Consider the following 13,222-nt stretch of genomic DNA (forward strand, 5'->3'; position numbering starts at 1 on the left):
CTCCTCCTCCATCTCCTCCTCCTCCCTCCTCCTCCTCCTTCTCCTTCTCCTCCTCCTACTCCCTGGAGGTTGGCAACCCTACCCTGGACTTTCCTTAATCATGTGTGTAGTTCCATTTCTTCTTCAGACTTTCCTTCTTCCCAGGAGGTATGAGAAGAGAGATATGCCATTCAGGTCAGCCTTCCATGGCAGCCATTTTGGATTTGACTCCTCTCCTGTGGCAGCCATTTTGGGGTGGTGCTCAGTGCTCACCACCACCACCCCTCAAAATTCCAAAAGTGCCTGCAGGCTCGAAAGGGTTAGGGACTCCTGTCTTCGAGTGACATGCTCGCCGCCACATCGCGCTGGCTCTCCTGACCGCGTGTGTGTGTGTGTCTCCCTGCCAGATCCGTCCCACACCACCTGCCTGACCGAAGCCTGCATCATCGTCGCCAGCAAAATCCTGGAGGCCCTGGACCGAGACACCCACCCCTGCGACGATTTCTACCAGTACGCCTGCGGAGGTTGGATCAAGCGGAACCCGCTGCCCGACGGGCGCTCCAAGTGGAGCACTTTCAACAGCATTTGGGATCAGAACCAGGCCATTATGAAACACCTGCTGGGTAAGGCGCTGCTCCTTTCCCCGGAGGGCAGATCTGGCTTCCTCTTCAACTGGGAACGGGAGAGGAGTGCTTCATTCCCTCGGGGAGCCAGCCATCCTGTAAAATTGCCACGCCGGGGTCCTCGGGGCTCTTCAGCCTTGGCCACGGGCTGACGGGCTGGGTGTTTCTTTTGCCAGAGAACGCCAGTTTCAACTCCACCAGCGAGGCGGAGAGAAAGACCCAGCGTTATTACCTGTCTTGCCTGAAGGAACAGAAGATCGAGGAGCTGGGCTCCCAGCCGCTGATGGATCTCATTGAGAAGGTGGGCCCGGCCACGGACAGGAGACGGGAAGGGAGGGTCTCTGTCCAGAGAGTTAGGCCATTTGGACCGCGGGGCAGTTATTTTATGTTATTTAATCTTGGAGGGGCCACCAGGGTCATCTAGTCCAGCCCTCTGTCAACACAGGAACTGCAAATATAACATCCTTAAAAAGTAGGTATCCGGTCGATTCTTTAAAATAGAGCTCCCCAATGTGGGATCGAGAACCACAAGGGTAAGAAAGAAGTCAAATAGAACGCCAATATTAAAAACCTAGTCGAAACTTATAGGATACAAAAATACATGTATTTATTAGAAAGACAGTTAAAAACATATAAGAGCCCAATGAAAGCCTCGTAAACAAGCAAAGGTGGCCTAAACACAAGGGCCAATACACACAACCTGACGCATTTCCGCCCTATTGGGGCCTTCTTCAGAGGTCAAACAGTACTGAGGTACACGTAACTTTAATACCTATTACAATAAGATAACCAAGAAGTGAATATTGGTCCAAGAAAAGGAAGGCTGTAGAAAAAAGTTAAAAAGGATATTGAATATGGATAAACAAATATTGTTTTTAACTTACAGTGTAGTAAAAATGGCTCTATTCAGGGGTCATTTTGTAGAAAAAGAGGTGCAGGAGCTCATTAGCATAACCCATTAGCATAACTCATTTGCGTATGCCACACCCCCTGACATCACCGGAAGTGTGTCAGAAGGTAACACCCACCGCTCAGGCTCCACTGGACTGTTTTGGATTGCTAGCTATTGGGGGGGGGGGGGGGGGAAGATCTTCCCTCGGGAGGAAGGAAAGCTTGTACCTGAATAAACCTTGGTCTTAAAGGTACCACTGGACTTTTTGGACCGGGGAGCTGGGCGGTGGGGCTCTGCAACGTACCTGGCTGCTTCTTGCTCTGACTGAGGGCTGTTGGGAGCAGGGGGTGGGGCTTGTTGCACGTGCCCGCCCCCGGGCTCTTTACTGCCGGAGCTCTTCTGCTGTGCACTCCTGCAGGAAATGACCCCTGGCTATATTACTTACTTAAGCCAATGTGGAACCAGGGCGCCCACCAATACCTTTCCTGGCGCCTGCCAAGTGTTGTAGAAAGTAGGCGGGGCTTCTGACTGGCCATTAGGGATTTGATTGGCTATGCAGATATTTTCAAATGTTGCAGTTTGTGGCAGCGCCTCCTGGTTGGCCGGGAGGGGGAGCGACCTTGGGGGGGCACTGCGCTGCTGAGGCAGGAAGGGCTGTGGCCAGAACCAAGACTGTGACGGGGGGGGGCAGGTAATCTAATTAAGTCGATCTATCTAATTTATTACAGCAAGAGCCATTAAAACAGTACAATTCTGGTATAAGAAGGATTAGAACAGTAATAACGTGGGAATAGTATAAAAACATTAACAAGAGAAAATCAATAAAATTAGTGAAATAAAATAATATTAATAAGAGAATCATACCGTTTTTTCAGCTAAAATAAGTTGACGTTTCCCAGTAGCTAAGCAACAAAATTTTGCCACAACGTAAGTCACTGAGCTCTGAACGTCTTCTAAGAGGAATTTACGAAGGTCTTCTAGCCTAAAGTCAAGATAAGACTGCAGAGGGCTAAATCTAGAGGGAAGAGGTAGTATAAGATGGTCTCGTTCCTCCTGATAGAATCTGCAGAACAGGAGGACATGAGTAACTGATTCCACCATATTAGCCATGCACAGGTATATACGTTCATGCATTGGAACAATCTAATGAAGAACAATCTAATGAAGTATCTGATGAAGATACTTCCCTTCCTTCCCTGAGCCCTGCTGTAGTGGCGGCACAAACCAGCCAGAGAAGGGAAAGTATTTATAGAGATTATGTCTCTTTAAATACCCTCCTTTTTCTCGCTGGTGCGTGCCGCCACTACAGCGCGACTCAGGGAAGGAAGGGGAGGCATCTAAACTTAATTAGATCACTAATCGGATTAGTGGCAATCTAATTACGTTCCCACTCCCGGTGTTTGCGCCCTGACCGAAAATTTTCTGGCTATGTCAGGAAGTTCATCCTCACCGTCAGAAAGTTTTTCCTCAGATTTAGATGAAACCTCCTTTGCTGAGGTTTATATCTTTAAAGGCCCCGTTCATACGAGGCAGTTTGGGCGGGGAGCGGGCCAGATGGGAAGCGCAGCAAACGGGCGCGATCCCACGCCAACATTTGGCTGGCGTCGCGCTCCCGCCTCCAATCTGGCCCTTCCCCCGATGAAGTGCAGCAAAGATGAACCACCTACCTTCGGTGGTTCATCCGGATGGTCCGCTTCATCCCGGCCGTCACATCCCCGGCCCCCTGCCGTACTGCGCATGTTCGAGCATGCGCAGTACGGCAGCCTCCCCCTCTGACTGGTATCTTCCTTCCCGGCATCTGATCATGCCGGGGAGCAACGGAGCGCGGCAACCGGGATCCGTGGGATCCCACCGGGGCGTTTCTTTTTTGGCGCGGTTTTTAAAAGCCGCGCTTCGCCCCGTCTTTTCCCTGCCGTGTGGCAGGGGCCAAAGAGAGCCAGTTTGGTGTAGTGGTTAGGAGCGCGGACTCTAATCTGGGAGAACCGGGTTTGATTCCTGACTCCTCCACATGCAGTTGCTGGAGTGCCCTTGGGCCAGTCACAAGTTCTCTCAGAGCTGTTCTCTCAAGGGCAGTCCTCGAGAGTGCTCTCTCTCTCAGCCCCACCTGCCTCACAAAGTGTCTGTCGGGAGCGGAAGGGAAAGGGATTGTAAGACGCTCTGAGACTCCTTTGGGTATAAATCCGATCTCTTCCTCCTCCTCCTCCTCCTCCTTTTTCTATTTCCATTCACCTGAGTCCAGTCACCCAACACAGTTAAAAACATAACTGCCCCATCCTTCGCATGGCATCACTTTAGGTATTGGAAGGTGGCGATCATATCACCTCACATGGTGTCTCTTCTCCAATGTAGATATTCCCGACTCCTTCAGTGTAGAGATTCCCAATATTGTTGGCTGTGAATCCCGTGGGCTTGAGAGCCAGTTTGGTGTAGTGGTTAAGTGCGTGGACTCTAATCTGGGAGAACCGGGTTTGATTCCCCACTCCTCCACTTGCACCTGGCTGGATGACCTTGGGCAAGCCTAGTTCTGATAAGAGCTGTCCTTGAAAAAGAGCAGTTCTCTCAGAGTTCTCTCAGCCCCACCCACCCCACAGGGTGTCTGTTGTGGGGAGGGGAAGGGAAAGGAGTTTGCAAGCCGCTCTGAGACACTTTTGGGTAGTGAAGAGTGGGATATAAATCCAATATCTTCTTCTTCTTCTTGTTATTCCTCAGTTTCAGGAGAAACACAATTCTCTCCAATGTAGCAATCACTTTGCTGGATCAAACCAAGATTCAACTGTGCTGTTTCCCGCAGAAGTCAACCAGATTCCTCTGGGAGCTCTCAGGCAGCCCATAATTGTTTACTGGCATTTAGGGGTATACTGTCTCTGTACATGAGGTTTTCATTTGCCTCTTGTGGCTGTCAGCCAAGGATAGATGTGTCCTCTGTGAATTTGTGTATTTCTTTCTTTTTTCCGAATGAACACAAATAAGCTCATGGCCCATGATACATCGTAGCCAGACCATACTGCTGTTACCTTTTTATTGAGCTAACTTTATATTTATGTGTATTTATTTATGATCTGCCTGTCTGGTACATTTTTATCCTGCTTTTACACTAGATAGCTCAGGGCAGCGTATGTAGTTCACGCATCTCCAACTCTGTGAGGTAGGTTTGTCTGACAGAGAGGGACTGGCTGAAGGTCACCTAATGAACTTCGTGTCGCTGTGAGGATTTGAATCCGGATCTCCCAAATCTTTGGGTCTCTAGCACTCTAGCCCAGGGGTCCCAAACCTTTCTGAGCCTATGGGCATTTTTGCAATTCTGACGCAGAGTGGAAGGCAGAGTCATAAAATGGCTGCCACAAAATGGCGGCTGCAATAAAATGACTGCCGCAGGAGGCGGAGCGTGCCATAAAGTAGCTACTCATGTGGGATAGGTCTGTTCGGACGCAGTCAGCCTCTGAATCCCAGTGCTACGAGGCAACATCTGGGGAAGGCCTCTATGCCCTGTTGTTTGGCCCTCCAGAGGAACTGGTTGGCTACTATGTGAGACAGGATGCTGGACTAGAGGGACCACAGGATGCTGGACTAGAGGGACCACCAGTCTGATCCAGCAGGGCTCTTCTGATGTTCTTATGAAGGCCTCGGCCTCTCTGCCCTGTTGTTGGCCCTCCAGAGGAACTGGTTGGTCACTGTGTGAAACAGGAGGCTGGACTAGAGGGACCACCAGTCTGATCCAGCAGGCCTCTTCTGATGTTCTTATGAAGGCCTCGGCCTCTAGGCCCTGTTGTTGGCCCTCCAGAGGAACTGGTTGGCCACAGTGTGAGACAGGATGCTGGACTAGAGGGACCACTGGTTTGATCTAGCAGAGCTCTTCTGATGTTCTTATGAAGGCCTTGGCCTCTCTGCCCTGTTGTCAGCCCTCCAGAGGAACTGGTTGGCCATTGTGTGAGACAGGATGCTGGACTAGACGAACCACTGGTCTGATCCAGCACAGCTCTTCTTTTGTTCTTATTCCTAATCTTTACTTCCACACTCCCCCCAGATCGGAGGCTGGAGCATCACTGGCCCCTGGAATCAGACCAACTTCATGGACGTCCTGAAACTGGTATCTGGGACCTACCGGGCGTCTCCATTCTTTACTGTGTTTGTGGGAGCCGATTCCAAAAGCTCGAACAGCAACGTCATCCAGGTAAATCCCCTTGACAGCATTTCTGTACGTGGATCTGAAGGAGGACAGTTTGTGTCATCAGCACAAAGTTGTTCTCTTTGGACAGCCTGTATCCCATCAGGGGAAGGAAGATAATCCCTCTGCCTACCTTGAAGCAGCCCTGACTTGGATGGCCCAGCCTAGCCTGGTCTTGTCAGATCTCAGAAGTGAAGCAGGGTCGGCCCTGGTCAGTACTTGGATGGGAGACCACCAAGGAAGCCCAGGGTTGCTACGCAGAGGCAGGCCTTGGCAAATTACCTCTGTTTGTCTGCCTTGACCTGGATGGCCCAGGGTAAGCCAATCTCATGAGATCTCGGAAGCTAAGCAGGGTCGGCCCTGGTCAGTACTTGGATGGGAGACCACCAAGGAAGCCCAGGGTTGCTACGCAGAGGCAGGCCTTGGCAAATTACCTCTATGTGTCTGCCTTGCCCTGGATGGCCCAGGCTAACTCAATCTCATGAGATCTCGGAAGCTAAGCAGTATTTGCCTACAACAGCAAACCTGAAAACTCTGTGGGGTCTCCAGAAGTCGGCTGTGGCTTGAGAGCCCTTTCCAGCACTACCTCGAAGCATGCAGTTGTAGAAGCAAGCTATACATTGGGGCTGGGAGTGTCAGTGGTGGGGGCCCTGTGAGGTTTGCTGTGGGCAAAGCAAACAAACAAAAAAATTAAGTTGGAAAGAGACCAAGAAGGGGCCAATGGGGAGGGTCTGGCAGCAGAGGGATATGGGAACACCGGGGGGGGGGGTGAAATCAAGCCGGTTCAACAAGGGAAAGAAGGCACACGCAGTCAGAGAGGCATGTTGCAGACAGCTGGCGAGAAGAGCGAGGATTTCCCTGGTGGCGATGGAAAGTATAGTCAAGTCGCCGCAAACTTAGAAGAAGAAGAGTTGGATTTATACCCTGCCCTTCACTCGGAGTCACAGAGTGGCTTACGGTTCCCTTCCCTGCCCCACAACAGACACCCTGTGAGGTAGGTGGGGCTGAGAGAGCTCTTTAAGAACATAAGAACATAAGAGAGGTCAATGTTGGATCAGGCCAAAGGCCCATCCAGTCCAACACTCTGTGTCACACAGTGGCCAGAAATACCAGTGCCATCAGGAGGTCCACCAGTGGGGCCAGGACATTAGAAACCCTCCCACTGTTACAGAGCATCACTTGCCCCAGAGCCCCTAGCTATACCTTGTGGCTAATAGCCACTGATGGACCTCTGCTCCATATGCTTATCTAATTCCCTTTTGAAGCCGTCCATGCTTGTAGCCGCCACCACTTCCTGTGGCAGTGAATTCCAAGTGTTAATCCCTCTTTGGGTGAAGAAGTACTTCCTTTTATCTGTTCTAACCCGACCGCTCAGCAATTTCATGGAGTGCCCACGGGTTCTTGTATTGTGAGAAAGGGAGAAAAGTACCTCTTTCTCTACCTGCTCTTTCCCATGCATAATCTTATAAACCTCAATCATGTCACCCCTCAGTCGTCGTTTCTCCAAGCTAAAGAGCCCTAAGCGCCTTAACCTTTCCTCACAGGGAAAGTGTTCCAACCCCTTTATCATTCGAGTTGCCCTTTTCTGCACTTTTTCCAAAGCTATAATATCCTTTATAATGTCAGCTCTTTCAAGGACTGCCCTTGAGAGAACAGCTCGGAGAGAACTTGTGACTGACCCAAGGTCACACCAGCAGCTGCTTGGGGGGGGGAGTGGGGAATCAAACCCAGTTCTCCCAGATTAGAGTCCGTGTTCTTAACCACTACGCCAAACTGGCTCTCTAGGGTGACCTCCATTGGGTTTTCAGGACAAGAGACCAAACAGGTCGGTTGCCATTGCCTGCCTCTGCTTATTGACCCTGGACCTCTTTGCTGGTCTCCCATCCAAGTACTAACCAGGGCCGACCCTGCTTAGCTTCTGAGATCTGAAGAGAACAGGCTAGCCTGGCCATCCAGGTCATCTTACCATCCTTATACACAGGGGTCATTTCATAGAAAAAGAGGTGCAGGAGCTCATTAGCATAACTCATTTGCATATGCCACGCCCCCTGACATCACCGGAAGTGGGTCAGAAGGCAACACCCGCCGCTCAGGCTCCACTGGACTGTTTTGGATTGCTAGCTATTGGGGGGGGGGGAACGTGCAGATCTGTCCTTGTAGAGGAGGGAGAGCTTGTACCTGAATAAAACCTGGTCTTAGAGGTGCCACTGGACTGTTGGGGGCCGGGGGGAGCTCTGCAACTTACCTGGCTGCTTCTTGCTCTGACTGAGGGCTGCTGGGAGCAGGGGGTGGGGCTTGTTGCATGTGCCCGCCCCCTGGGCTCTTTACTGCCGGAGCTCCGCTCCTGTGCGCTCCTGCAGGAAATGACCCCTGCTTATACGGGAACTCCACTCTCAGCCTTCAGGCTCTGGAAGCGGTTGGGCTGCAATCCTGTGCAATCCACCTTAGAGTAAGTAGCATGGAACAGAATGGGACTTGCTTAATCCAAGTGGGGATTTCCGTGGTTTACCGCAAGTTTGCACACAACATTCTTGCACATAGAAATAGCACGCTGGGGAGAAGGCTAAGCTAGAACCCTTGTCCCTGACATGCTAGCTTTCTATGTAGAAGGTGGGTTGTTGTTTTTTTTGTTAGATTCAGTGATGTGAGCTTCTGTTTGCAGTTGGAAGCGGTATAGCCCATACACTGAGCGGTGGCACAGTGGGTATATCCCACTGTCTTAACATCCGAACTGTGTTAGTTCGAGCCCCGCGCTGGTGTGAGCAGCCAGCCTTTTGTCCACAGCTCATCGTCCACCCAGCGATTCGAAAGCTTCGGCGAGTAGATAAAATGGGAACCACTCCTTAGAGAGGGTGGGCACACCAGTCTCCCTTGTGGGAGGATGTAAACTGACGGTAAGGACATCCTGGTCGAGGTTCGGAAAAGGCGGAAGAACTTCTCGGCTACAAAAATCCCTGCAGTGGATATTTCCGGCCAGGTGGTGGCAGTGTGGCGATTTGACATACGGGTCCTGAAGCCTCATCAACAAGCAGCCGTTCAGAAAATGACTGAGCCAAGCCAGAAGACGTTTACACCGTGCAGTGACAGCGTGTGCAATTAAATGAATATATGTCGACTTCCCTATCCCCTATGAACATTGTTAGTCCCCTGTCTAAAATGTGTAACTGTACATCGCTTTGAGCCCACTGCAGTAAGGACTCAAACAGATGAGATCAGGGCTGCGGTCACACACACCAAATAACCCAGTTTCAATCCACTTTCCAACCGGGTTTTGCCAGTTCACATAGTAAGATCCAGTTGGAAAGTGCACTGAAAGTGGATTGAAAATGGATTATTTAGTGTGTGTGACCACAGCGCAGGTGTCTAGTTTGGTCCATTAAATGCACATTTCAGGCTCACACAGCCTCAGTTTGCCTTAGGGCAGTGCAGGAAGGGGCAGAGGGAATGGGAGGTTTAACCCTTCAGCCTCCACTCCTTTTCGCCAGACGTCCCGGCTTTGTCGTTAGCATCTCAAAAAGGGGAAAGCGTGTGTTTTAATGGGCTTCTCTTTTCTAGCGGAGCGGGGTAACCCGTTTCAGACAGCAAAATGGAGTTGGAAGGTCACGGTAGTTCCCCCCTGTCCTTCAGTATAGGAGTCTAGAAGGAGCTGTACTTTGGTAGCTGGATTCATTGGGCTTTCTGGGTTTTTTTGTATGTGTGCAGGTGGATCAATCAGGCCTTTTCTTGCCTTCACGCGATTACTACCTAAACAGGACCGCCAACGAGAAGGTAAGAAGGCACAACAGAATCATAGAATCATAGAGTTGGAAGGGACCTCCAGGGTCATCTAGTCCAACCCCCTGCACTCTGCAGGAAATTCACAAATACCTCCCCCTCCAGTTTGGGGTAGTGGTTAAGTGCGCGGACTCTAATCTGGGAGAACCGGGTCTGATTCCCCACTCCTCCACTTGCACCTGGCTGGATGACCTTGGGCAAGCCGTAGTTCTGATAAGAACTGTCCTTGAAAAAGAGCCGTTTCTGTCAAGAGCTCTCTCAGCCCCACCTACCTCACAGGGTGTCTGTTGTGGGGAGGGGAAGGGAACGGAGTTTGTAAGCCGCTCTGAGACACTTTTGGGTAGTGAAGGGCGGGGTATAAATCCAATCTCTTCTCTTCTTTTTCTCTTCTCCACACCCGCAGTGACCCGTTCCACACCCAAAAGGTGGCAAAAACCTTCAGGATCTCCAGCCAAACTGGCCTGGAGAAAAATTGCTTCCTGATCCCAAAGTGGTGATCGGCATTTCCCTGGGCATGTAAGAAAGGGCCACGAGAACTGAGCACTGAGGCAGCCCTTCCTGCCCTCCCGCTTTCATGATCTGCTCAAGTTCACAGAATCAGCATGGCTGTCAGATGGCCATCTGGCCTCTGCTTGAGAACCTCCCAAGAAGGAGAGCCCGCCACCTCCCGAGGAAGCCTGTTCCACTGAGGAACTGCTCTAACTGTCAGGAAGTTCTTCCTCATGTTTAGCCAAAAACTCTTCCAATTTAATTTCAACCCCTTGGTTCTGGTCCGACCTTCTGGGGCAACAGAAAACAACTCCACACCACCGTCAGATACCCCCCCCCCCAAATCAGTATGTCAAGTTAGATGCATTCTTTTAAGGTGTAGCATAGCTGTGCAGCGCCCTGCTTTGGATTTGGGGCTGCTAATGAATCCCCCTCCCCATGCTGTTAGCATCTGCTTGGCATGCCGAAGATCCCAGGTTCAATCCCCGGAAAGTCCTCCACCTGAGACCCTAAAGAGCTGTCAAGAGGGGCTGTGCCTCAGTGGAAGAGCCTCTGCCTGGCATGCAGGAGGTCCCAGGTTCAGTCCCCAGCATCTCCAGTTAAAAGGACCAGGCAGCAGGTGATGTGAAAGATCTCCGCCTGAGACCCTGGAGAGCTGTAAAGAGGGGCTGTGGCTCAGTGGAAGAGCCTCTGCCTGGCATGCAGGAGGTCCCAGGTTCAATCCCCAGCATCTCCAGTTCAAAGGACCAGGCAGGAGGTGATGGGAAAGACCTCGGCCTGAGACCCTGGAGAGCTGTAAAGAGGGGCTGTGGCTCAGTGGAAGAGCCTCTGCCTGGCATGCAGGAGGTCCCAGGTTCAATTCCCGGCATCTCCAGTTCAAAGGACCAGGCAGGAGGTGTTGTGAAAGACCTCAGCCTGAGACCCTGGAGAGCTGTAAAGAGGGGCCGTGGCTCAGTGGAAGAGCCTCTGCCTAGCATGCAGGAGGTCCCAGGTTCATTCCCTGGCATCTCCAGTTAAAAGGACCAGGCAGCAGACGATGGGAAAGACCTCTGCCTGAGACCCTGTAGAGTTGTAAAGAGGGGCTGTGACTCAGTGGAAGAGTCTCTGCCTGGCATGCCGGAGGTCCCAGGTTCAGTCCCCGGCATCTCCAGTTAAAAGGACCAGGCAGGAGGTGATGGGAAAGACCTTAGCCTGAGACCCTGGAGAGCTGCTGCCGGTCAGAGCAGTCAATACTGAACTTGATAGGGTCTGACTCAATTGGCCTGGGTGGACAACCTGTTGACTCATCATGAAGGGAGGGAGAGTGCACGTGTGTGTGCTGGCCCCGCTGTACTGCTTCTGCTTGGTCTCTGAGCTGTCTGCACAGTATGAATGCATAGCGGAATGCATAGTGGACCTATGCCCCCTCCCCATAATCAGTGATGCTGCTGTCCAAAGGTTGTTGATCACGGGAAAGGGGGTGTACGCATGGGCACTGGGGCACAGCCAGCACATTCATGCCCACTCTCCCTCCTCGTGTGGCGTGTCAATGCCCAGATGGGTCCTGTTCTGAAAGACACAAAAGGCTCTACATCTCACAACAGCACTACAGATAAGATTAGAATCTCAACAGCCAATCCATATGCAAAAGCACCTCCTCAGGAAAGCCCCTCCATTAGCACATCCATAGCCTGGGGAACTCCTACAAGATAATGACTCCGCCCTACCCCACCTTCCTGAGTAGATATAAATTACCTGCCTACCATTTTTCTTCCTACCTTGACACATCTTTCTGTGTTCTATCTCTGAGGATGCCAGTCACAGCTGCTGGCGAAACGTCAGGTCCTACGGTGTCAGGTCATACAGCCCGGGAAATCTACAAGAACCACAGATGGGTTGTCTGTGCACATTTCCTGGCACTCACCAAGTGTTTTTATGAAATGGGGTGGGGCTCCCGCACAGCCGTAGTACATCTGATTTGCTGGGCAGATGTAAACCATAGTGTTGGCTTTATTCTCACTTCTCTCGCCAAGTGTATTTTTGAAACCATCCCTCTTTTCACTCGCACTCAAGCTTCTTCTCTGTGTGTGTGTGTGTGTGTGGCTTGGCCTCCTGCAACAGCCATTTTGTTCAAAGTGGAGATTCGAACACAGGTCAGCCAGGGTCCTTGTCCGCCACTCTAGACGTGACGCTGTCCCTGGCTCAGAACCTGGGGATGCTGCCGCCATTTTAGATCCTAATGGGGGAGATGTTTTCTGGTTTATGGGCTCCAGGGCTCTCCACGAGGGCCTTTTCCTCTAGGACCTAGAGACCTAGTTCCGGAGTCCCCAGCGTGGGGCCCAGGGGTTCCGTGGGGCCTGCCGACAGCTTCCCTGTTGCCCGGCAAGTGTTTTTAGAAGTGGGCGGGGCTCCTAGAGAGCAGGGGGTTCTGATTGGCCGTTGGAGATCTGTGCCGATTAAAACAGTGTTCTTTCGGTGGGAGCTGCCGCTGCAGTGTTAATTCTATTCTCTCGCACGCTTCTTCCCCCCCCCCCGACTGTTTTTAAAAATCACTCCTCTTCTCAGCTGAACGTGGGCTTCCCGTGTGTGGCTCCGCTTCCTGTGCGTCAGAATCGCAAAGGAGCTCACAAGCTGAAAAGGGTCGGGGAGTCCTTCTCTAGGGTGTGTCAAGGAACAGCCCCCGGGGGGTGGGTGTCTGGATGCCGTCACTGGAGTGGTTTAGCTAATAGCCCTTGCTGTGGCTGCATAGATAGAATCCTGCATGTCTTCCATCTGGGAGCCGAGCCGAACCTGAAAAGCCTGAAAGGTGTGTCGAATAGAGCACTGCCAGTCCTTTGGGGCATCCGGCACCAGTGCCTGAAGCCCTTCTTGCTTCTTTTGAACGTAAGAAGAGCCCTGCTGGACCAGACCCATGGTCCATCCGGTCCAGCATCCTGTCTCACACCGTGGCCAACCAGTTCCTCTGGAGGGCCAACAACAGGGCAGAGAGGCCGTGGCGTCATTGAATGTCCTCGAGTTCTTTTCTTTGAGGAGAGGGAGAAGTGGGGAGAGCAGAAAAGGGATAGCGGAGCGTCTTGCCTTTTGCAGAGCCGTAGGATTGCCAGTAAGGGGCAGGGAAAGGGAGGCTGTTCTTCAGGGATCATTTCGTAGAGAAAGAGGTGCAGGAGCTCATTAGCCTAACTTATTCACATAACTTATTTGCATATGCCACACCCCCTGACATCACTGGAAGTGTGTCAGATGGCAACACCCACCACTCAGGGTCCACTGGACTGTTTTGGATTGCTAGCTATTGGGGGGGGTACAGATCTGTCCTGGCAG

General features: G+C 51.7%; 1 protein-coding gene across 1 annotated transcript in view; it reads left to right on the forward strand.

Moving 5' to 3' along the window:
• The window catches only part of ECE2 (endothelin converting enzyme 2), a 60,213-nt gene that overhangs the window by 8,162 nt on the left and 38,829 nt on the right, over positions 1 to 13,222 (forward strand). The window contains exons 3-6 of the mRNA XM_015426916.1: positions 387 to 602; positions 779 to 903; positions 5,519 to 5,665; positions 9,362 to 9,427. Coding sequence (XP_015282402.1) covers positions 387 to 602; positions 779 to 903; positions 5,519 to 5,665; positions 9,362 to 9,427 — 554 coding nt within the window. The remainder of the gene's footprint in view (positions 1 to 386; positions 603 to 778; positions 904 to 5,518; positions 5,666 to 9,361; positions 9,428 to 13,222) is intronic.

This window comes from Gekko japonicus, unplaced genomic scaffold, assembly GCF_001447785.1.
Source record: "Gekko japonicus isolate JY-2015 unplaced genomic scaffold, Gekko_japonicus_V1.1 scaffold238, whole genome shotgun sequence".
Taxonomy (NCBI): domain Eukaryota; kingdom Metazoa; phylum Chordata; class Lepidosauria; order Squamata; family Gekkonidae; genus Gekko; species Gekko japonicus.